Genomic DNA, 25,641 nt, shown 5'->3' with positions numbered 1-25,641 from the left:
GGGTTTGATGTACATTTTTTGCAACCCCAAAAAAGAAAAGAGAAAGGAATGTTACATTGTCATGTCTTAAGCGAGGGCGAGCATCTGGGAACTTCAAATAGGAATATGCGGAGTTTGCGGCCGGGTAATATCCGCCGTCCGATAACTCGCCGTGCAATCTCTGCCGACCAATATTTGAAGCCGCTGATGATGAGAAAGAAAGGGTAATTTATGGCTAAAAATGTGCTGAGACCCCTCAACGATAAACACTTCCGACAATGACCCCTCAACTTTAAATTTTTTCTTATTTACACCTTTTTGCTTCTATTTTATAAATTTGAATTCTACTAATTATTTATGTTCAAACTTTTGTCAAATTTAACTATTCAATTAGCTATTATGAATTAATTAATTCAATTTATTTACTGCAAAGTAATTAAGATACTTAATTTTAAAAAAATTTATTACAAATTTTGACAAAAATTTTTCCGGTTATAATCACTTAATTCTAGAATAGTAAAAGTTTTAAAAAATCAGCACTTTACCTTTAACCTCTTTATTCGCCAATTTAACTATCAACCTCTTTACTATAATTTTATCCCTTCTCACCAAATTATTTTTAGATAATAATATATAAAATTTATCTGATCTAGGAACCACTTTTATTCGACTAACTGACCGCTAAAAAGATGCAAATTAAGTCCCTAGAGATAAACAACACATTTAAATTTTAAATTAAGAAATTATTAAATAATTAAAATTAAATAAATTAAAAGATTAGATAGTAAAATCCAAATTTTAAAATTTTGATATTCATATTAAAATGGATGATAGTTGAAAGAAATTCTACACACTTTTACCTTTTTTTTTAAAAAAAAAATGGAAATCTCATTCAATAGTGCCTCCAATTACTTTTTTTGTTTCTGACAAAAACAGTTACATTGTGATAGGACTTAAAAGGTGTCTTTCAGAATCAAAATTGATGAACGTTAAGTAGAATCAAATTCTACAAAAAATTATTAGATGATTTTAGTATACTAGGCTTCTTAAAAAATTTTATTCTAAAATTAAACTTCTTAAAATTTTATTCGTAAATATAGTCTCCATTTTGTCATATGGATGAGGAAGAAAAAAATACGTAAAAGTAGTAAATAATTTACTGTATTCATCAAACTTTTTAAACGATGAATAATTCGCCGCTTTTAAAAAGAATATACGATTAAAAAATAAGAGAGAAAAAGAAGAGAGATAGAGAGAGAGAGAAAAGAGGAAAAAATAATAAAAACAGTGAAAAAGTAACTTTGTCGGTTTCAAGAAGAGTTATGAAAATGGTAAATAATTCATAATTCACCGCATCTAAATACGGTGATTCATTCACCGCTTATATTATTTATTTTTTAAAAATACAATATAGCATATTAGAGGTCTATTTTTATAATTATTTTAAGAAAAAAGATTATTTTTGTAATTGTAAAAATTGATAGGATCATTCATAAAAAAAATAAAAAAAATTAAGGTACCAATTCAGAAACAACATTTGTCCATTTTCACCATTAAAAAAGGTATATACTGTTTTACTGTGTTTTCTTACCAGTTGGTAATTCAGGAAACTATTAAATTTACAGAAAACAGAACCTCACAACGTAGGCAATTACATGATTACAAAAAACAACAAAAAAAAAGAGAAAAAAAGAAAATTAAAGAGACTTAAACAAATTACTTTTGCATTAATATCAACATTACATTTGATAGCATACAAATATCAACCACTGCATTTCGGCGCACACCATTGCTTCAATAAGACAACACAGCACAACACGGCACGCGGAAACTTCTCGGCGACAGCTTTCTACTCGAGTAGCCACGGCAAACAAAGGAGAGAGGGTTGCTTCACACTAGAAAAGGAAACACATGATTAGCGGCGAGGAAGAAGATTATTATATGCAAGTTAAGGGCGCATTTGGCATTGCATTATGTTGTTCTCTTGGTTTTTTACTTAAAATTTTGTTGAGATTTGACAGATTATAGGATGGTAGCTTGCAATTTTTCCTAAAGAATCAGCAACTGTATTCTTACTTTTGGATGTCAAAAGAAGCCCTAAATCTACGCGTCACTTGGCATTCTTGCTATCTTATGAGAGTGTGCGAGCAGACGGCAAATTGCTTGCAATACATATATCTATGGTGTTCATTTGGCGAGGAAATATAAAAAATCGGTAGTAACTTTTCTTTTTAACTTCTTTGTTTTCTGAAGATACGGTCACTCAACAGACCAGCGTGAGTCACAAGCTAACCAATGATGACAAGAACAAAAAAGTCCATCTGCCAGCACGCATCCAATCACATAGAACTTGCAATTGAAAAACAAAAAGCAGCAACATTTTCAAACAAAGCCCTAGTGTTTCAAGCACACTGACAACGACTACAGGATGCAGAATTTAGAAGTTCATACCTAGGTGCCATTAACTGTGTGAGAATTTGTACTTACCTATTGGTACCATGAAAGTTTGATGCACAACTGGACGAGAGCTATTCCTGGAGCGCTTTGACTCGTAGAGTGAGCTCTCTGACTTGACTCCTGAGCCGGTCAGGGTTACAGAAGAAGTCGACAAATACCTGTCTCTCCCGTCCCACTTCGTGTGGATGATGTTTAACAATCTATGGATTATTGATAAATTTCAGTTGTCGTGGAGGATTAGGCGTAAGCAGAGTATTTTGATGATTTTCCAATTTGTTTTCTCTAAAATGTAAAAGCCTGTTGGACCTGGCTTTTGGAACATACTATAAAGACAGATACTTAGTTAACAAAAAAAAAAAAAAGCCTCTAACGAGGGCAGCAAGCTGATACAGGCTTCTGGACCAAAAACCGAGGCTGTTGGAGACATTTGAATAAAAAGTAGTTAGGGCTTCTTTGAACACTAATGCAAAAGCTCCAAGCAGAGCCAAAGAGGCCCTAATAAGTGGTTTCGTGTGTATGATTTCAGATAGTAGTAGAGCTCATGTTCTTTTGAAGAGTGCAGGGATAACAAAATTAAAGTGAACTACCTCAGCCTTCTGACGATGAGCCTCTGTGACTTCTTCAACAAAAGCAGAGACTTGTGAGTTGACCTTTTCCATATCTTCAAGTGCTCGCATAAGAGGCTGTAGTGTATACAAATATACTGAGAGATGAATATTTCATCATTCAAAAATGGCCTAAATCATTTAGCTAATGATCAAAAGACATGCAATCTGAAGTTGTCCACATACCCATAAAGTAAAATAAACATGCAACAGATTGTGAAGTGATACTGATACATAAATTTTGCCCAATCTATGTAATTAGAGATATCTAAGTCTAGCAAAATTTGACCTGCGAATATCTTAATGTGTAGGCAATAATCAATAGAAGATTTATTTTTTAATTCGAAAGAACTCCTAGTAGTGTCCATTTTGACTTTAACTCAGGCATTGCATCAAACGATTATTTGTTTGTGTTTATAGATTATTGATCAAGTTTAACAAAGTGAGCTTAACCTGCACCTCACACTGCACAGACATATATATGATGTATGGATACCTATGTGTCCATATGTGCCAGTGTGTGTTTTGTTCGTGCATACACACACGCGTGTGCATGTGTATACAACTTCATGTGCCGGTGTATCCTGCATGTGGGAGCATTCTGTCTGTGTGCAGGTCCCTTTTTTTTCATCTTTTGTAGGTCATGTAGATTATTGATAAATTTCACCATTTCCTAGTACATCACTAGGCCATACATTAGCATAATCTTCTTATTGTGCAAAAAGAATTGAGCGTGAAATATAAATCACAGTGAGCGAGGTGATGTTCTTGGAACAGGTATGCAAGGAATAACACATAAACCAGATGGGCATAAGGCATACCCTAGGTGTCAATATTGGCTCTGCGGTTGTTGATGACGCAAATAAAAGTTGCTCCAGAGTTTGAATCAGAGTGCACCTACAGAAACAAGTATCAGGCTTATTCTCAGGTTTTATGCTTTCAGAAGATCCTGGAATAAGATATCAAATGTTTACTCACGTTTGTTCACATATTCTGGATAAAAGTATGCAAGTGCTGCTAACATAATTGCATTCATGCAAGAAACGAAAAGGAATCGGAAATAGATATTGCTTTGGGTATGTTTTTCAAGCGCGCACTAGGTTTCCAGTAGACTTAAGTGGACTTCCTCACAAAATGACAAAGAAGATCAGATAGTGTTTGCTTGTACTTCTTTTAAATCTGATCCACATCCTGACTGAAAGACTCATTTATCTAGTACTAAGGGTTTATCTCATAAGCACAAATTTAATACAGTTTGAGAAAAATGAAGAGAAACAAACAACGTTGCATGGATACATTTGCAGCTTGACGCGGATGCGTAATATAATTGCAACTTAATAACGCATTAAAAAAAATATATGGTAATGAAACTTCTATCTTTTCCGCAACAGAGAAACTCAAATGCAGGTTCTTTTCGACATAAACATAATTGACCATTGAGAAAATACAATGTCGATCACGTTGAATATGTCAGGATCACTCACAGTTCATTGATGCATCTTCTACGATCAGCCGGAAGAGTGTTTTCTAGCTCAAACTGGAGAGACAGCAAGTCTGATTGCAATGCCAATATCTGCTGAACTATTCCATGTGTCGACACATAGGATGGTAATGGTGCTTGTGAATCTATAAAGGGCATAATAGGATCAGCACATTTGCAGCCCTGTAGGATGAATCAATAGATAATACTGAGTATTTAGATTTTACTTGAATAAATACTTAGAAGATCCCGCACGCCATGCAGAAAAGTATCACGATCATCAACTGCCCCTTGCTCTTGCACCTCAGAAGCAGCTTGACTTAGTGAGAGACAGCGGCCCTATGGTTTTAATGATATACAAAGAGATATTTGAGTTAACTTGTCCTATGAAGACGACAGCACTTTTGAAACACACAAACATAACTTCATTTTCATGGATGTAAAGTACAGGAAAATCAAGTATTTTCGACTAGAAATTGTTGGCTGGATCTGCAACACCACGTCAGCCATGGACCATACCGATCATAAAGCAACGAAACCCCTGATGAGAGGAGCTTGCGTTTTCACACAATTGCAAAAACTGTTTGGTGCGTGGCGAATGATTATAAGGACACTAAAGCCCCTCTTCCAAGGATGTGTTGCTTTAAGAGCTGTGGTCCATGGCAGGCATGGTGGGCCAGGTCCAGGCAATAACTTCTCGTAGTTCTACTGTCCAAGTAAGTTTATGGGTAGTAACTGTAAGAGAAATATCATGATAACCTAAATATTTCACACAGAGCAAATGGCCAAGCCTAGCAGATAGATGATGCTAGAAGTGATAGCCAAGATGGTTGCGTACCAGACGACCATTAGCTGCTGAGAGATAACCTTGTAACTCTGATTCAATAACTTTAAGCAAGGAATATGCACCCAGTATAGCCTTTCTTTCAAGTTGACAAGCTATTTTCAGAAACCGGTGTCTAGCAAGCTGATTAACCAGGTGATTTATGAACTGCACAGAAATAGATGCTTCAGCATAATTAGATTAAACAGTACCAAAGCTATTGGTTATATAGCCGATAACAAAATGACAAGAAACACAAACTTTTGCAAGCAAAAAATATGAAGTGATACAAGTTGGTTACAAACAGTAATCATGATGGCCCATCGAACTCTGTACCGACTGCCAAGGGGGTAGATCAATTATAAAGCACCGATTTGTTGCAAAACTCATGAAAACACAAGAATATATAAAAAAAAAATTCAGAGATCTTACATCAAAGAAGTGCCTTACTTGAGACCATCCTTGTAGTTGGAAACACTTTATCTGAATTAGTTGTAGTCTTATAAACATTACAACATTTTTTAAAGTTCAGGCCAAAACTAAAGGGGATTCGCACGCACTAGGCTCCAGCAAATTAGTTGTTTGCAATAGGCAAGATGTATACAGCCTTAACCCTGTTACCAAAAAGGTTGCATACATTGCTCAAATTGGTGTGCTCCCCAATTTTAAGTTTTGCCCCAAACTCTCAGACCAAAATCAAAATGTTCTGGCCTTCGTGATCCCGAAACTAGGTTCAAGACCAATTTTAAACCCAAACACTTACGTTTCAATAACAAGAAGTCTAAGGAAAACTTATATTTAAAGGATTGGTCAAATTTCGTTCGTAGAGTATCATTCATTTATTTCTTTCTTATGTTTTGATCTCTTTGCACACAGCAACACAAAATCCATAATGACATCTTTTTGATATATGAAATTGTTGACACATTAAGTTTTGTCAAGACTTTCTACACTTATGTTATGCTTTTTGATTGCCTGGGTTCTTCTATATCAACATCGGACCAAAAGCAAAAAAGACTAAGACAGAAACTCTAGAAGGCTACACCTAAACAAAAATCGCAACCAAGATTTCAAACCTTGGAGCAGTCTAGGGTCTACAGAAAAAAAAAAAATAGCTACTGTAGGAACCCTAAAACAGAACACAGCATCTGTCAATAGGTTTTGTGGCAAAGCAGAACAGCCCAAGGCCTCGGTTGCAGTAGAAAAGGGGCTACAATAGCGGCGGTACACAACTAACAAATATGCAGCAAAGGGTGGCTAAAGCAGGGGGGGTTTTTTTTTTTGGGTTGGGGTGGGGGAGGGGAGGGAGGGGGATTTTTGGTAGCCTAGGTACTTGCGTGAAACCCAGCAGCAGAACAGATCTCTATCAATGGAGTAGATTTGTAATCTACTCAATCGACTCAACTCTAAATCTAGACTACATATCAAACCTATGCTGCTAGTAACACAAAGAAGGCTCAGGCAGCAACACTAAGTGACTATCATCAGCTTCAACAATATCTATGCAACAGAAATCATATCGATTCAGACTTAGGAAGAATATGGGTTAGCACTGGATCCAAGTCAAAAACAATGAAAATATTCTATCACAGGATTAAAACTCCTATACACAGGTCCCAAAGCAGAATTTCTATAGCGATACCTGCAGAAGGTACGTACACAAAGTATTGTAAGAGTGAAAAGAATCGATTTACACATACTTGACCTGCATTTTATTTTTGTTATCGTCATATGAGGGTAGTCACTGGGCTGAGATGTCCATTGTTTTTTAGAGGAACAAATGACAAATAATTCCCCTGACATAACTAAAAAGAATGTGCACACTTTGCATATTTTGTGATTTTTTATGCATTTGCATCACATGGCAAAACATACGCTAATCAATCAATAGTACGTTTACTAGGTGATCTTTTCAAATATTGGTTAGCATCATTAGACATCAAAGCTTTTCAGCGAGTCCTTTGATGTTAGAAGGCGCCAACAGTCACTGAGAATAAGAAAGGTTATTGGCATATAAAAAGAAATGAACATCAAGTAATGGCACAAATTACAACCTAAGAACTAGTGCATGTTCATACCGTTTTTTGCCGGCTGATGTAGCACTCCTGGCGCATAACCATCAAATCACAATCTCCTGCAGGTTGAAAATGAGAAAGTTTTACTCAAATAGCATGATGCAAATTTCCAGCAGTGACTATGTGACCAGTTTTTCTTGACGCACACCTTGCAAAATATACGTGTCTTGAAGTTGGGCAAGCTCTGAGCATAAACTAGGAATAGTCTGAAGAAAGAGAATAATACAGCAAATGTGATATAGATAATTTTACAGACAAAAACTTAAGATGCAAAATACTCTCTAAATATACAATATATGAAAAGTTCTACTGGAACATTAGGATATAGTCCTTAACAAATACATTTGAATGGTTGCTCTTCCCACAATTGATATGGCATATGTGCAGGTTCTATAATGTAAAGTCCACCAACAAGACAGCAAATTATTCACCTACTAGAATTAGATAATACGTTCCATCATCCACGAAGGACTCTAAAGCACAATTATATCATCTTCCAATCAAAATAAATCACTTTGGATCTCATGTAGGCAAGAACAGTATGTCGCGTTACACTAAGTAAAATCTACTTCGCATTTATCTGGAGGTAATTTCATGCCTACCATCTCGGTGGGGCCAAAATATCATGGCTACCATCTTGTTGGGGCTATGGCAACCTAGAATCTTATAACTACTACTACTACAACAACAACAAAAACATTACTCATTGTACTTCATGCAAGTTCAAAGATAATACAGCATGTTAAAGATTACGAAACAACTATTGTTCTCAAAAAGCTTAAGCTAACAAAAAAATGGTTTTTAATATTTATATTCTACACTCCTCTCACGTCTGGGCTCGAGACATTTTGATAGGCCCAAGAAGTGGACTTAGACTAAATAGTAGAAAATTAATAGACTAAATTACATAAAACCCCCCGTCAAAACCTGATTTTTCACTTTCCCCTCCTGTCATTTAAAAACCTACACTGTGCCCCATTGTAAAATGAAAATTGTTCACAGAGGGGGGTACGATGTGAACTGTGATGACAAAATGACCATTTTGCCCCTTACCATTTTCGTCTCCTCCCTCATTTTGCTTATCCGCCGCCTCGATCGGCCGCGGTTCCTCTCCATTTTCTTCTCCACATACTCCCCTTCTCCTCCTGCACCCTCGCCGCCCCTTCATTTCAACGACAGTAAGGAGGAAATTGAGGTAGGCGTGGATTGAGAGGTGGGCAAGGGCAACGAGGACGAAGGCGAGGCGACGGAGGAGGGCGAGGGGGTGTTTGTAGGCGCAGACGGTGATGTGGGCGAGGGCGAGGGCGAGGGCGAGGGCGAGGGCGAGGCAGTGGAGGAGGGCGCGGCGGCGAGGCGGAGGAGGGCGAAGCAACAGTAGAGAGGGCGGAGAGTATTTTTGGCATAAAAAAATATTTTATAACGGAACCCTAACGGATCACTAACGGTAGGAGGTGAAGTGAACATTTTTCATTTTACAATGGGGCAAAGTATAGGCTTTTAAATATCAGGAGGGGAAAGTGAAAAAGCGGGTTATTACAGGAGGGTTTTCTATAATTTAGCCAAAAAAATTNTATAAATTAAAAATGTTATTCTTAGGTAGGTAGTGTAAGCTATCAGAGAAAATAATTGTTTTTCATAATTTAATGTAGTATTAAAATAGAAGGTTATAATTTTGGATTTTGATATGCTCCTAACTTTATTTAATTTTCTTTCATTTATTCAAGTAAATGTTAGGTCTCTTAAAAGTGGAGTCCAGATATTAGAAGATATGTTAAATAAAAAAGAATCACAAAATAGTATAGTGACTCCTGTGTCCCTAATACAATTTTGTTTGTGAGCGACGCAGCTCTTAAATTAGTTGCCGCAACCACCACCACCGCAGCCCCAACCTCTATCCCTTCATTAGCCCTTGCCCGTCTGCCGCCGCTCGCTCTCCACCCGCGCGCCGGCCCTTGATGCCTCCGCGGCCCTCGCCGCGGCCTCCGTGGCCGCTGCTGCTGCCGCCGCTGCGCTCTTGCCCCTGCTTCCCCTCCTGCTCCTCCTAGTCGTCGTCCTTCTCCTCGCTCTCCTCCTCCGCCGATTACGCGAGATCCTCCGGAGCATCGGGGAACGGGGCGGTGGGGAGGGTTTCGTGCCTCATCGAGAGCGAGCCCGCCTTCAAGAGCTCCAGATCCATCGGATTCCAGCTCCCGCGCTCCAGATCGATCGCCGTCACCTCCGGTCATGGCATCGGCGGAGGAGAGGAGGGGGAGGCGAAGAGGCGGGGATGGGCGGCGCTGTGGCCGTTCTCGAGGTCGGCGGCGGAGGAGGCGGAGGGGGTGAAGTTGTTGAGATGGAGATCAGGTTCCGGAGGTGGAGGGGAGGGGAAAGGCAAGGGGCGGCATTGGCACTTTCTGAGCCCGATGAAAGCTTTTGGGTTAAGATAGAGAGAACGGAAGAGAGAGAGAGAGAGTAGGGGAGAGGAGGAGAGAGAGAGAGCAAGAGGGAGAGGATTTTCTTGGGAAGGAGGATTTTCTTGGGAAGGAAAGAGCTGCCTCGAAAAATTCCAAAAATATGTTGAAAAAAGAGAGGATTTTCTTGAAAAGGAGCTGGTCAAGCCGGTCCACCCTTGAGAAGGAGCCAAGAAACTAAGGGATTGCCATTTTTTATTCGTTGAAAAATGAGCCATATCTGAAAACTTTTTGAAAAAAATCTGAAAATAATTTTTTATTCGTAAAAAAGGAAACGCCGCCACGTATACTTTAGAACCGTCAATTAGTATATTTGTATGGATTCTAGTTTTAGTTTATGAACTCCTTTTTCTACTTGAGTTTCTTATTTTTTAATTCAATATTATATGGGTCTCACTCTTATGTTGATCTTAATTAAAAATTAACTAAAACTAAAGATATATTATATTGTTTTGTGAATATATTTTATATTTTGTCTAAATTAGTGTGATTTCTTTTTTATTTTGTTTACTACTTATGTAGTCTACTTTGTGTTAATTAATTAGTTTCAGTTTAGTGTGTATTTAATTCTATTTATGATGTTTTCAAACAAAAGATCTTCAAGTTTATTAAAAAAGATATAAATAATAGATAATGGGCAAAGGGAGAATTATATTTAACTTTCAGATATATTTTGTCGATATGGATATTTATGATAGTTTCTCTAAATTAGATGGGTATTTTTGATACTGATACTTTTAGAAGAATTTCTATGTAATTAAGGGCTGGAGGAAAGGTATGTGTGAAATAAATTGAAAATTGTATTAGAGAAAAAAAAATTATTCTTAAAAGAATATTCTTGTAACATTCCTTGAACAGCTGTTAAACCATGAAGGCAGGAAGGAAGGAAGGAACTAAAATGCAAAAATAGTAAGTTTTCAAACACTATCATGCCACAGCTAGAGGCACTACCATGCAACCTTAAATAATTTTAAGACTAACATGCTAAAAAAAAGGGTTTTTTTTGCAAATAGCTCCCTGACAAATTTTTTTTTTTAAAGTAGCCCTGTCAAAAATTTATTTGCAAAAATGGCCCTGGCCTCGCCCCGCAAGCGCCACATCAGCGCCACGGGGGCCGGGCAGGGCCAGGTGTTTAAGTTGAACACGGTGAACCATTCACCGTGTTCAATACAAGGTTTCTGTATTGGACACGGTGAATGATTCACCGTGTCCAATACAAAATAGCTAAGTGCGAGATATTTGTATTCACCGTGTCCAATACAAACATCCACAACTTAGCCATTTTTGACTAAGTTGGAGGTATTTGTATTGGACACGGTGAACGATTTATCGTGTCCAATACAAAAACCTTGTATTGAACACGGTGAATGGTTCACCGTATTCAACTTAAACATCGGGCCCCCTGCCCGCGTGGCGTTGATGTGGCGCCTGCGTGGCAGGCACAGGGCCATTTTTGCAATTTCAAATTTCATAGGGCAATTTTTATAATAAAAATTTCTCAGGGGCTATTTGCGAAAAAAGCCCCTAAAAAAATTGAAAATAAAGTTTTAGGGCCCATTTCCAAATGGCCTATGCCCTATAGTTCGGGGGGGTTCTGGTACATTTTCATTAGGATTTTTTTTTTTTTTTGGCATTTAACCCTCTCAATTTTTTTTTATTTTATAAATAACCTTAACAAATTTATATTTACATAAATAACTCTCTTCTTGCCACGTAAGCGCCTAAGTAATATTTTAAATTGAACACGATGATCAATCACTGTGTCTAATTAAATTACAGTATTTCTTTTCGTATTTCTTATTACTCGTAAGTTAAAAAAGAGGAATTGAAGGATAGATATTACATGATGATTGAATCACCGTCTTTAAATACAAAAATTGAACTTAAAAATGCCACAGTAATGCTTGCGTGGCAAAAAAGGATCATATATGCAAATAAAATTTTATTGGAACCATTTGTAAATATATATAGTAGAACTAGTATGCTATCGGAAGCATAAAGTGCTTTATGCTTCCGATTTTTTAGCCCTTAGATCAACCACATTGATCATTTCTAACTATTAGATTAATATTATTAACCAATGGAGACCACTCAACCCTAAGGGGACCACTATCATCCCAACCGTAGAATCTTTGATCCAAGGGCTAAAAAATCAAAAGCATCAACTACTTTATGTTTCCGACAGCATAATAGCTCTACACTATATATATATATATATATATATATATATATAGAGTCCGGCTATGATGCTTGTAAAAGTATCAAGCACTTGGTGCTTGTAAATTTTTTACCGTTAGATCTNAAACTAATATTGTTAGGAGCCTGGAGGTACTCAAACTCAAAATCTTCTACTCCGATACCATTTTAAAGATTATGAAACCGCCATTGTTATCCAAAAGCTAAAGCTAACAAAGAAAGGCATTTTTAATATTTATATTCAGCACAGAAAACAAGTAAGTTGTGCATATAAGAAATAGTTGGTTTTTCACGATAATATTACCAAGTTAAATATGGCAAGCACAAAAATATGGCTTCTCTAAACTAACATCATCCAGATTATGCCCAATCGAGATCATGAAATTTAGTGTGCTTCTACCTATCTACATCCTAAAGAATATCAAACTATTCATTCACCCACCAGAAGCTTCATCTCCCAACCACCTAGGTTGCATTCGGTTAGAAAACTAAGTTCTAAAGGATAACTTTTGTTGCTCCCGAGAACAAGGAATAATCTAGAACAAGCTAGAACCAGAGTAATTTTTGTGTTTGGATGTATTCTGTCTATTCCTAAGGGATATTCCTAATAGTGTTTGGATAAATATTGGAACAATTTCTATTTTTTTGTAAATACCAAATTTTCCCTCTTAATTAAAGCCAAATTTCTATCAAGCAGCCAAGTAAAAATGGCCAATTTTTTGTTAAGCATTTGAGTATAAATATTGACAAAATATTCACTAATTATAAAACTGTGAACATTAAGACCTACCTCTTTTATCAAATTAAAAAGTAATTAATTAAAATTAGACAATATGCTAAATTTTATTTTTTAAAAAAATTACTTCTAAAGCATTAACTTTCCAACCAGCTCCTACTTAATTAAGCATGGTAGGAAGGAGTGAGATTTCACTACTTGCTTAAATTAAGCACCCTTCAAATTAACCAAAAAAAATTGTTCGTATTTATTCCTGCTTGTTGCCTGCAGCGGCAACGAGGTCAAATGTGTGAAGGAGCTGTGATCTTGGCACGGGTGTGCTTGGTGTGGGAAGAGGGAGAGTGAGGAAGTAGGATGAGAGAGGAAAAGATGAGGCAGCAACGGCGATGACAGTGGAGTTGCAGAGAAAGAAGGAGAGCGGGAGAAAAGGGGTAGGAAGAAAGCGGAAGAGAAGAGAGAGGTAAAGAGTTGGTGATAAAAAAAGAAAGAAATAATAATTTTTTACCTCCTTGATGGAAAACAATTCAACAGCTTATGAGTTGCTCCGATGTTTGAGGAGAACAATCCGTTAAGAATTGTTCTTGGACAACTCGGTTTGACCAGAATTTCTACACCCATCAATTTTTTTTTTGTTTGGATACAAATTGGGGGATAGCCCTTTTGTTCATCTCATATAACTTATACAACTAATTCCTCTATTTTTGATGTTTGATCCTTATTATTATGCTCTACTACTTATCCGACTATCACATGATCTTCTTCAACCTTCATTACACAATTAATTCAGTGACCTGCTACCATGAGAAAATTTTGTGACCGATTGATTGTCACCCTCCCAGAATGAGACAATAAAAACAGAATATTAACAGTTTTCACATTATTTGGCTTATATCAGCAGTCACTTACACCCAAAATTTTATTGAGCAGAAAAAAAAGAAACCAAGAAATAATAATATCACTAAATCTGCAAGATGTAGGAAGTAACATCTCTTTGGAAACTAAAATTAGAAAAATATTTGGAAAGAACCACCATTGCAGTATTATGGGTTATGGAGATTCCGAAGTACAAAAAGAGACTATCAGACTAGTACATACCTCAGATAAAAACATCTGCACTTTATGAGAGAGGTTTGCAAGTTCTCCAGTCAGTTCTGAGTTTTTTCTCCTGAATCACAAATTTGGAAGATTCAACAACCGGTTTTGCTGCACTTGGAACTTATTAACCAATAAATACTTCGTATAAATATTAGAACTAAAAACACATATTAGAACTAAAAACACAAGCGTCTAGCAAGCCTTTCTTTCTTTCACTTTTGTCAATACTCGCATATTAAAAATTAGAGCATTGGTTGGTTTAAAAATCATTAATTTTTCCCTAGACCCTTCTTAAGTATCAATTTTGATAACATTACTTGGGTAATTAACATCTTTCGGGAGATTAGTTAAATTTGAAGAAGCTTGATTTTTAATAGAAGCATATGGGAACAAATGAGTCGAACAGGCATGTAATATGGTACATATTGTCCTAGCAACAGGCCAAAATGGACAATGCGAGTTGCTTCTAGAACTGTGCCTGCTTGTCTTTGTGTGGCCCTGAATAAGTGTATGAGTAAACTATGCTTTATAAATGTTTATGGCCCTGAAACCTCCTAATCAAATTAACAGATGGTAAATGTTATCAAGACATACAGTGTTAATCATGATCTAAATCTCTGAAATATATAGAAGTTAGTGTTATTAATCATGACTAAACGTCTAAAATAAAGAAGTCACAGGTTTTAATCATGACCTAAATCATAAGAAATCTGAATATAGAATTTGGATTTCTGGATATTTCAAATAGCGTTGATCATCCTCTACAGATACAAGAAATCTCAAGGCGACTTTCAGAATAGTCCACATCATCATCGAAAGATATAGATTATTTTATATGTGGGTAAGTACATGAAGTGTGATCAGGAACTAGCCAGTTTATCTGCACTCAGCTCACAGTCATGGCAGTACATGCAGATGATATTTGAGATTTCACAAATTGAGTAGGAAGTACCGTAGTGAATGGACATCCCGATGAATGTGAGACTCATCAGATGATATTTGAGATTTCAGCATTGAGAGTATAGCCTGCTGCTTAGCATTCTCAACTTGGGCTTCCACCCACTGCCTTTCACTTGTTGCAAATCTGTTGCCAACCATACAAAATGCATAAGCTATAAGCATATGCCTAGATTATCTTAAAAGGAACGAATATATATTCCAATAAGCAAATATACAACTACTCTGAGGAAGTTTAGATTAGAATGAAAAATTGATGAGCAGTTTTTATCTGAAAATTTCTTAGCTTCAACCTAAGGGCCCATATCCATTTAGCATCAACTCTGAGGACCCTAAGGACCCATTGGCTCTGCTTCAAGAGTAAGAAGAAGGACCTACTAGCTATGTTTCAAGAGTAAGAAGAGTCATCATTACCAAGAAATAGTTATTACGTGACATATTCATTAATGTGCAATTTATTACTCGGCTAGTAATTCTGAAGTAATATATGGTCAAACTAACTTGTCACAGTCTCATGTGAAGCACATATTTCTTAGATATGATACAATATATTACAAGAAATGTAAGGTCTCTGTAAAAGGTTATGCCTACAGCCTTCACGCAAACATGGTCAAGACCAACGAATTCTTGTGCTTCAACTCTCCTTTCAACACCCAGTAGTACTCTATTTTCATATGGTTACACATGGAATGATGTAACAGCATTAAATAGTTGGAAAATATGATACTCAGATTTGTTTTGGAAAAAAAAAATGCCAACTAAAAGGTACGTACATGGATCGGAGTCGTTGCAGCTCAGCCACACGATGATGATGAGATTTTTCTGAATCTCCTGTTGTAACAATATCAAACAAAATAAGATTACAAAGCATTAGCAGCTATGAGAACATGTTTATGGTACTAATCAGAAAACAACCAAGATCCAGGAAGTTGCTTACAGACAAGTAAAACAAAAAAAATGCATATTATAGGTTAAATCAGCATGCATTTATATATCGTTAAATTTCTAAGTTAAAAAGCATGTAAAGGCCAAATAATAGCAGAAGTACAGATCAGTTAGTTTAGTCCAGTTGAGGTACTTTCTTAGTTGGATGATGCTACTTTGTTCATTTCTTGACTTCTCAGTGCCCTCATGTCTACTCCTTGATCCACACTGCCAGTCACATATCTATCACATAAATGCAAGGTTTAAAGTATCGTGGCACGGGGGCGTGCCATTGTCTGCCTGGCACGGTACGGCACCGGCACGCTTCCGTGCCGACACGTGATACGCCTGCGTGCCGATGGATACGCACGACCTCCTACTGGCACGCTTTGGCACGGACTTATTTTAATTTTTTTGGTTCTAATAAGCTCTAATAATATTATTTAAAAAAATTTAATCAAATAATTATAAATATTTGCTATATATAACTTACTATACTCATCAATTAACATATTTGTAAACTTTTTTGTATATAAAGTACAATTATATCTGATGTATAATAGAAATTTTTACAGTTTAGATTTTTAAAATGCAAAGGCATCGTTTTTTTCTTTTTTTTTCGACCATATTACAGTCTTTCTTTTATAAAATACAAAAAAATAATTTTAAAAATTATTTGAAAAAATTATTTTAAAAAGTATTTGAAAAATTAATTTTTTAATTATTTTTTTCAAAAAGTAGTAGATCTATCACTAAAATTAAGCAATAAATTATATGACAAATAAATTAAATAAATTTAAGTATCAGTTGATTTAATTTAGCTTTTAATTTTATCGGTATTTTCAATCTTTTAACACAAAAATAAAATTTTATATTTGATATGGCTCAAATTTGTTTGAGTTCGATTTTGTTTCCTTAATTTGCCAAAAAATTCGCAGTGCAACAAATTTTAATAAAATAATTAGTGAAGGAAAAAGAGATATCTATGATAGAAGCAAAAAGCTCGGACAAATCTTTTGTCCGTATATTGATAAACAAAAAAAATTAAATTATAATTTGTTTGACTTACCTCATAAGTAAATTTTCGATTTGCAATGTCATTGGGGAGGGGCGTGGGGTATCTAGAATGCTTTGGATACCCCAAAGAACAAAATAGAAGGAAAAAAAGAAACAAAAAGCAAAAAAAAGCAAAAAAAAAAATTAGCATAGTGTTGGCACGGCACTGTGCCGTGGCACGCTGCGCCGTGCCGCTCTGTCTCGTGCGGCACGGTGTGGGGGAGGTATGGGGGAGGTGGGGCTGGGTACTCTTCTTCCTAAACTCTGAACATAAAATGTCCTCATGCTGTTATATTTTATGAAGTCTTTTAGGGCATTAACGGTGGATTCTTTAGTCCTTGCAGCCTTTATTCATTAGATACTTGTGAAGAGTGTCCTTGATGAATTACAGCACAAAATAGGAACACTCAGGTTATTAGACATCACATCTTATCGCATCAATATTTCTTTCTTCTAATGACAAGTTACCAGTAACAGAACTCGTGAAACATTGGTAACTATTCATATTGGAGCCATTGGAAGTCAGCTGGCTTTATTGCATGGAGTCAAAACCCATTAATAGTGTTCACAAAAGACATCATAGAAAATGTTTGCAAGAGCATTCAAGCCTTTCCATCCAGGTATGGATATATTCCTTTAACAGATAGAAATTGCAATCTGATGTTGAATGACCGCACTTTTACTAATCGTTAATCAACTCATGCTGTATCAAGAAGAGAAGGGGGGAAAAAAGGATTCACTAGCAGCTAGAAGTTTACAATGACTTTCAAAAAATACTGTATAGTGTAGGATAGTATTCTAGTATATGATCTTATTCTATGCACACATACATGCATCAAAGAAACGTCGAGATCCTTACCTCTTATCAAGCAATTTGTGATGTCATCAAGGCTCACCCATGAACATTTAGATTTGCCCTCTTCAGCAACAAGCCGAAATGGTCCCTGATTGCAAAACCACAATGAATCAGTTTGTTACAAGATTTTATGGCGAAATTTAGCAAGCTGTATATTAGGGGAAGATAGGGACCATTTGTAGCTAATTCACTGCAATATACAAACTTGACTCCAAAATTGAGCAGACAATCAGATAATTAATAGCAATGTTACTTTTATGTGACATACAATCCTAGGACAGAATCTATGATCTATAAATAATAAATTTAAATGAAGACTTATGGCACAAAAAATAATGCAGGCATTTTACTCTCTGAACTTGGAACATCATCCAAATATTAGTGGCCCTAGATTTATTCTGTCCTAATTTTTCTATAGTTCCTCTCAAGGATCACATCCGATTGCTTGATAGGTTTAATACCCAGCAATCCTTTGCCTTAGTAAGCACCATTCCAAATCCTCTTGTTCTAAAGAGGTTGATAAGTCAAACTTGACTGTTGAACAGAAAACCTATCATTTGCATGTCAACCATCAGTACACCAAGATAAAATATATATGAATTTCATTGTCATAGAATTAAAATTAATATGTTTTTATCCCTTAATGATGATGATCTATATGATGGATAATGTAAAACTGATACATGATCCAATAACTAGTTAATCACATGGAATTAATACTCCATTACAATCTAGTCAACGGAAAGCAGAAACAAATCTTAGCTCACTTTATAGGACATTTTTCCCTTTGTTTTAAAGTCATTACAAATCTTTAAATTGGAAACTTTTAACTAAAGCAAAATTACAGCATATAAACAGCTTTCTTCAGACATTATTTTCCAAACCAAGAATTATTTAGCCTCCTAAGTTCTGATTCCTTCTCCAGGATGCGCTAGCAACAGGATTTTTCAACATTAAGCCTAGAAAGGCGAAATGGAGTCAGACATCCTTGAGTACATTTAGCAAGTTGGGTGAAGAGCAAGTGGTTAAATTCCTAGGACAAGACCATCACATCGGTTAGTATTTAAGTTGTCCTAGTACCCATTAGACACTACATCAATAATAAGAGACTGCTAAAACAAATAAACAAAAGGAGTGAGTTCGGGTACCTTGTCAAATTGCTTGGAAAACCACTGGTTCAGCTCTTTGGTACAAGCTAAATCTCCAATTAAATATGGGTGGAAATCAGAGTAAGCTAAGTAGATTCCATCCTCTGCAAATCAATTAATAATCTCAAAAAGCACACAAGAAACCAATAAAAAGACAAAACATCTAAAGATGATAAGATCAACATTCCAGAAGGAGGAGAAATACCATCCCCTGAATGATACTGAGCCAGCTTATGAGCTGTAGCAGCAATTTTTCCTAGAACTGCATTCATCTGAAAGTGAGTAAAAAAGTCAAATTATACTATTTGAATGTGAAAAAAGCATCTAGCACCCTCTTTCTAAATGATACATTCACAAATTAAAGCTAAGCATAAAACTTTCAGTACACAAAGAAAAAAAAAAAGAAGCAGGGTTGGGGAGGGGGAATCAATTATCAACCAGAAGAAAACTATGGGGACAATATTTGATGATATGCAGGAGTAAAAACTATTGGGGAAATATTTGAGAATATGTAGGAATAAAGTTGCACAGATTGATTAAGAATTTTTTCGAGTTGTATGTTTTCCAGGAAAAGAGCAAGAATGATTCCATACTAAAATCATGAAAGAACCGCCTTAACTCGAGAACTTCAGGGGAGGGGAAAAAGATATGCTCTGATGGCCGGTCATAGGTAGTAGCTAGCAGCCTGACTAAGAATGTCAATAGAACAAACTATGAGACACTTGAGTCATGAGCCTGGCTCTGCCAATCATAGCAAAGGTTTCAGACTCCATTGACATAAATAAGTGAAACTTTTAGGCCATGTCTAACTAATATGCTCCAGTAGACCAAACAAAAACGTAATAAACGAGGGGAAACGGAGAGATGAAATCTATGATATCTGATGTCTGAATGTAGATTTCACGAAAAACTTACTTCTAAATTTCTTGCAGAAAGCTTCTCTTCTAGTGCTCTAAGTTGTGCATTAACTGCAGAGGTTGCAGCAACACGAGCCCTTCTGCCCTGAATTAGAGCAGAAGCCTGACTTGCAAGTATATCAAACTGTGATTGTTGGCGTGAAAGCTGCTTCTGCAATTCTAGAGCTTCTGCTTTGTACACTAGCTTTGCCTCCCTAAAAGAAAGGGGGGAAATAAATTAAAAAAAAAAGAAAGAAAAATTAGTCATTATGTCTGGAACATTGAAATATAAATGGAAAGAATAAAAAATTCCAAGTTAGTCGATATGTTGCCAGTCACAACTTCAAGATGGCTGCACTTCTCCATGACAGAGGTAACAAAATGTGAAAATATACAAAAACCTTAAACTCCATAGTAGGCTGATCTCTTAACCCTAACAATCTCAGCTAAGATTTATCATACCAAGTGGCCAATAATTGTTAAAAAGTCTGTTCATTGTTCGGCACAAAGGAAGCTTTGCTTTTAAAAATATAGTTGAGCCTGACAAAGAATATCAACACTTCAACAGGTATATTAATCTACAAGCCTTGTATCAATAAAAGCCCCTCACAACCAACAACACATGAAGATATGACAGATTTTCACCATCTGTTTCTGATTAAAGCAGGTGATTGTGTTGGTCTAGCAAGCCCTTAAATCAGCAAAAGATGCAGAAGCTGAAATATAACGAGAAACTCCAGAAATGGTTAATTAATAGATATGACAATAGTAGACCCAACTCGCAAAAGAGAAATTTAACAAGATTATATATAAACAAATCAATCCAGCAGAGAAATTCTTTCAATGCTAGCAACCACAAGGCACACATAGAAGAAAAGAAAGCAGCCATATTGATAAAGTATTAGCTTATGAAGTAATGAAGCTCTGGATGATCCATCCATTCAATACAATATTCAAATGCACAGGATTTCTTCTCTTGGAGTCTTCATCTAAAAAGGTTGCAAGAGATTTTATGCTTATAACATATTCAAAAGAGCATTTACAAGGATTTTGACCATGAGAAAGTTTATCCTAGTTCTTTCAACAAAACCACCTAGCTCCTTCAACACATGTTGATAATGCACTTTTGAATCCAGGATCTCTTCAAGTCATTTGATCAAATATTTTAGCCATAAATAGTGCCAAAAACAATTAAGCAATCCTGTAATCAATAAGGATATATCTCAAGTATATGTTCATGTATGTATACAGTGTCCAATTGGTCCTAGAATATACTAAAAGACTAACTGCATACAAGTTCAATTATCAGAAGACCGATCTTTAGAAGACAAGGTAGAAAAAGAGGACACTGAACAAGTTGTAACATCTTCAAAAACCTTCTATAAACTGCAGCAAGAGAAGGGGAAAACAACACCAGGCTATGACATTTAAGTAATGAATGGTTCATAGATATGAACAAAGAGGAATGCTCAACTTACCGTATATCTATTAGCCTCTCTTCCGCTCCAAATACTGCTTCCTGATTGTCTCTCTTGTTGGAAAAGGCTGAAATGCTATCAAAAGCAGAATCCAAGTCTTCCCCCTAACAATAAAAAGCAATTCAAATTGCAAGCTGTGTCATTGGATGGTGCAGCCTAAAAGAATGGCTGAAAAATAATTTATATAGGAAGATTACACCAGCCTGCACTCCTACATTATAACCCACCCAAACGACTCACCCCCCCTCCCCCAAACCCTCCTCCTACTTATCTCACAATCATGCAAATTGTAGTACTTTTATGCTCTACAGCGCTTTCCTCAAAGGACACCACACAGGAAGTAAATGTACTGGAATTTGAGTACATCTGAGCACTGGGAAGCTTTCCTTTTCTTTTTTAAGCTCCTCTATTCAACTTGCTTTTCTTCTTGTTATAGATCAATGCCATGCTGATTATTGTTTTTTAGGTTAAAAGATCAGCCCTGGCCATTTTTGTTCTCAAAGCGAGACTTCGTTTCGCACGTACCAGCATATGCAACTCTATAGTATGTTTGGTATAATCAAGAGGTATGCACCGCACGTCTCCTTTAAAAAAGGAGAAAACAAGTTTGAGATAGAACCTGCAATGTGCAAGGATGGCAAACTTGAAGAAACTTGATGCCCAACATAACCCAACATATAATAGCTAGAATCTTCTATATGATATGCCAAACCCAGAAGTCTGCACTCAAACCGAAATATGGAATGGATGCATTTCTTTTAATACAGTGCGGCCTCAGTGAAAGTTCCATTCAGTTTGGTACCGAAGATATAGATTGTTAATTTTCAAGAAAAACCAAATAAATCAAATGAAAGGAAATAGGTAGTGTATTGTTTAGGTTTTTCTTTACTTTAAATGTTTCAAGAATAATTTCTAGGTATAACCATTAGATGTGCTTCTAATGGCTGAAGTTTAAGCTCATTAAATTCAGAACACATTGTATTATTAGTTGAAGACTTAAAATCAAAAGAGTTTAGCTCAAAAGCCCAACAAATAATAGGTCCAAGCCAAATAAACTAACCAAAGTGAACAAAAGTACTTTGGTTCCGTCTTTTTCCAACCACTGATCTTGTTCAATTTGGTTTATTTCCAAAATTCAAGAGGGTGTAGATCATATACAAGGCATTTTAGTTTTTTAGAATCTTCTCAATACCTTGGTCCAACACCAACTGCCACCACAAACACACTTTCATCATTATCTAGGATAAATGTTGGAGAACTATAAAGATAAATCAAAAAACAAACAGGTAATTTTGCAAATTCCAAGTGCATAATCAAATATCAAGTTAAGAAAGTAGCAGTAATACCTCCAGAAGCTTTCCTTCTTGCACAAACTGTTCATACCTGAAAATCAAATTGCAGTAGTAACAATTAATGTATGAGTTCTTTTATCATATTTAAGCCCGAGAAGTGAAAAACAGGAAAGCAACACAATGCGCCAGCATAATGTTTTATCCTATCTACGGTCCAACAGTGAAAAAAGAAGCGGAAAGAAGGAAGATCAAGAAACATCAGCTGCAAAATATTAAAATAACTGCTTCACTCAACAACCATCTACGCTACAAAATTCCAGATCACAATTTCCTAGCATCTAATCACAAAGGCTTTGACATCTCCCAGCTTTTTGGAGATCTAAAGCGCAAATGTACATTTGAAGAGCGTATTCCCAAACTATAGTTCAGTACTTCACAAATAGTCAAGTTTTAATTACCAATGTCGAATCACACATCCAGGGCGAAATAACACTACTGTTTGCCCTAATTTAACAAAGTAGAAAGGAAAGTAAAGGAAGCACAATGCATGCAAAAAGCCCTAATAAGTGAATCAACTACCCAGTACAGCACTTTCTAAGGGCCAATTCATCCCCTCTTCTACTTCTACTTCTACTTTCCGCAGCAACAACTTTTCGCAGAGCATTTGACAAACAGAAATAGAGTTTGATCCTCCTAATTCTGCTACAAAGAGAAACACTTGGGAAGAACATATCAAATCTATCGTTGGGCGATCTAGTGTTTTTCTTGAAAAGCAGAAGCTCTAATTTAAAGCTTTTAACCGCATTCTACGATGAGGGGAAAAAATCAACATGCAACACCATTACTGCCATCGCCACCGAAGAGGAGAGAGGAGAAACAAATTAGAGGGAGAGGGAGAGGGGAGGGGAGGGGAGGAGGGGTGTGTACTGAGAGAGTTCGGCGGGGGAGAGGACGTTGGAAGGGCGGAGGGAGGAGCAGATCCAGTCGAGGAGGGGGTGGGCCTCCTCGTACTGGAAGGGCCACTCGAAGCTGTCCGGATCCAGCGAGCCCTGGCCGTCGAATCCCAGCTCCCCCAACACCGCGCACAGCCGGCCGCCGCTCATCGCTCCTCCCACCACCACCACCACCTAAACTCTGAAAAAGAGAACAAATTCACCAATGCATCAAATGAACACAAAATATATAGGGGCTATTTGGTTCNAAGACCCGGTTTAGGAGTGAGGAAGAGGTGCTGGGCGCGGTCCAGTAGACCGTCGTCCAGATTTGGCGCGAACTCCGCCATGGCTCCCACCACCACCACCACCACCACCACCACCACCACCAACCGACCGAAATGCCCGTCAACACTTCCCCTCGTCCTGCAGCCCCTTTTTTTTCGGATTCTTTTTTTGGAGAAGAGCCGGCCGGGCAGCCCACGGCGGAGCAGGCCGCTTTTTTGAAAGTTAAAAGGGGTTGGGTTGGTGAAAGGACTCCCGACGGCAGTGTCCCGCCAAAGGGACTCTAGGCTGGTGGTATGATTGTGATCGATGGAATTTTCTTTTTAATTTTATGTTAGGCCAATTTGCACATAAAATCTATCAATTTTGAGATTTTACAAAAGTAAGCTACTATTTTAAATTTTGTATATTCAGTTCGAATTTTTAAAAAACTAATTAGAATATTTTTATTTTCTTTTCTCTCTTCTTTTTTCTCTTGTTCATTTTTTTTCTCTCCAACCCTCCTCCACAGTCTTCACGGTTCTCCGCGACAGTAAAGAGCGAGGCAACGCCTTTTCTTCCTCCGCCTTTGTCGGTGCAGGTATTGACGCCAGCGTTGGAGGACAAGGACTTGGAGCCAGCGCGGGTGAGAGCCGAGCAGACGAAGACGATAACGTCGTAGCCGAGGCAATGCTCATTGTCGCCCGTGAGGGTGAGGACGAAGACACGCCCATGCTTCTCTAAGTAGCACTCTCAGAAGGACGGTGGCTGTGATAGAGGGCGAGAAAGAATGCGTGGTAGCAAAAAAAAATTACAAAAAGTAGAAACAAAAAATTTAAAAAAATTCTATCTTATTAGGCTAAGAATAAGAGTGAAATGAAGAAAAATATAAAGTTACACTGTTTTAAATAAGGGATAATTATCTATATACCCCTCAAAACTTCAGAAATATTTTATTTATTCTTATTTTTTTCTTTCCAATATACTCCTCATATATTCCTCCATTATTTCAAAATACCGCTACAGTTATCACCCGTTAAGTTAACTTAGAAACATGAGTTAAATATCTACCACAGTTAAAAAAATTTAAAATATCAATTTTGCCCTTAACTTAAGAGCAAATAAGAAATGTTGATGATAGTAGATGAGTATATTTGAAAAGACCAGAAGTCAAAATATTTTTTGTACCCCTAACTTAAGAGCAAATAAGAAAAGTTGGTGATGGTGGAAGCGTATATTTGAAATGATAAAATAGTAATTTTATATAGATAACAGAGCTTATTAACAAATTTTAACTCTAAAGTATATTTGAAATAGGTTTAAATGTAAAAAGGATATTTTTAATATTAGTCTTCTAAGAGGGGTAAATCAGAAAGTCGGAAACTTTTAAGGAATATATAAGCAATTGCCCCTCAAAAAAATATTACACAAGTTGTATTTTTTGAGAAAAAATTATACTTTTTAAGATAAAAATTATATTTTTTTTAGCCGAAAGATGTATTTTTTTGAGCGAAAGTTATACTGTTTCTCCTCCTCCTCGGACCTCAAGTTACACAGTTTTTCCTCTCCCTCCTTTCCCTCCGCTTCCTCACGCAACTTTGGTGTCGGGCACCTCGTCGTACTCGCAGTGTGTGAAGGCAGGGCACAGAGGATTGCGCACCTCCAGCAGGTGTTGCACCCACGGCGGACTCTGGGCACGGGGAGGCCACGGGCCAGCTCGCTCATGGCGTCCATGAACTGGACCAGCCGGGGGCGTCACACATGGTGTGGCTCAGCCGGAGGCCCAAGATAGAAGCCGCTGCACACCAATCGGGTCACCTACACCCACATCACTCTCACACATCAATACATCATCACCTTAATTAATTAAAATCTTCTCTACTTAATACCTGTCACTCTCTGTACCTGGCAAGTAGTTACAAAAATATTTAACATATCTTCA

At 36.7% G+C, this 25,641-nt stretch overlaps 1 protein-coding gene across 1 annotated transcript; it reads right to left on the bottom strand.

The window, feature by feature from the left end:
• On the bottom strand, positions 1,648 to 24,009 carry LOC109715148 (AUGMIN subunit 3). The gene is made up of 20 exons (XM_020239999.1): positions 23,816 to 24,009; positions 23,431 to 23,630; positions 22,558 to 22,594; positions 21,212 to 21,315; positions 19,753 to 19,948; positions 19,043 to 19,109; positions 18,838 to 18,941; positions 17,693 to 17,777; positions 15,627 to 15,684; positions 14,849 to 14,980; positions 13,897 to 13,966; positions 7,568 to 7,625; positions 7,423 to 7,478; positions 5,360 to 5,512; positions 4,749 to 4,860; positions 4,526 to 4,667; positions 3,863 to 3,938; positions 3,024 to 3,119; positions 2,467 to 2,636; positions 1,648 to 1,874 (listed from the first exon to the last, which is right to left on the bottom strand). Exons 2-19 carry the CDS (start codon positions 23,604 to 23,606, stop codon positions 2,508 to 2,510), a joined length of 1,851 nt encoding a protein of 616 aa, XP_020095588.1. The 5' UTR covers positions 23,607 to 23,630; positions 23,816 to 24,009; the 3' UTR covers positions 1,648 to 1,874; positions 2,467 to 2,507.

This window comes from Ananas comosus, linkage group 9, assembly GCF_001540865.1.
Source record: "Ananas comosus cultivar F153 linkage group 9, ASM154086v1, whole genome shotgun sequence".
NCBI classification, from domain to species: Eukaryota; Viridiplantae; Streptophyta; class Magnoliopsida; order Poales; family Bromeliaceae; genus Ananas; species Ananas comosus.
Note: the sequence above shows the minus strand (reverse complement) of the source record. Positions and strands in the feature narration are given on the sequence as shown.

Excerpts from the sequence above, each read along its gene's own strand:
- LOC109715148 (XM_020239999.1), bottom strand. The coding sequence starts at position 23,606 with ATGAGCGGCGGCCGGCTGTGCGCGGTGTTGGGGGAGCTGGGATTCGAC. Across the intron at positions 19,110-19,752 it reads TTTCTGCAAGAAATTTAGAA|ATGAATGCAGTTCTAGGAAA; the intron begins GTAAGTTTTTCG and ends ACTCACTTTCAG. Across the intron at positions 7,626-13,896 it reads TGCAGATGTTTTTATCTGAG|ACTATTCCTAGTTTATGCTC; the intron begins GTATGTACTAGT and ends CTCTTTCTTCAG.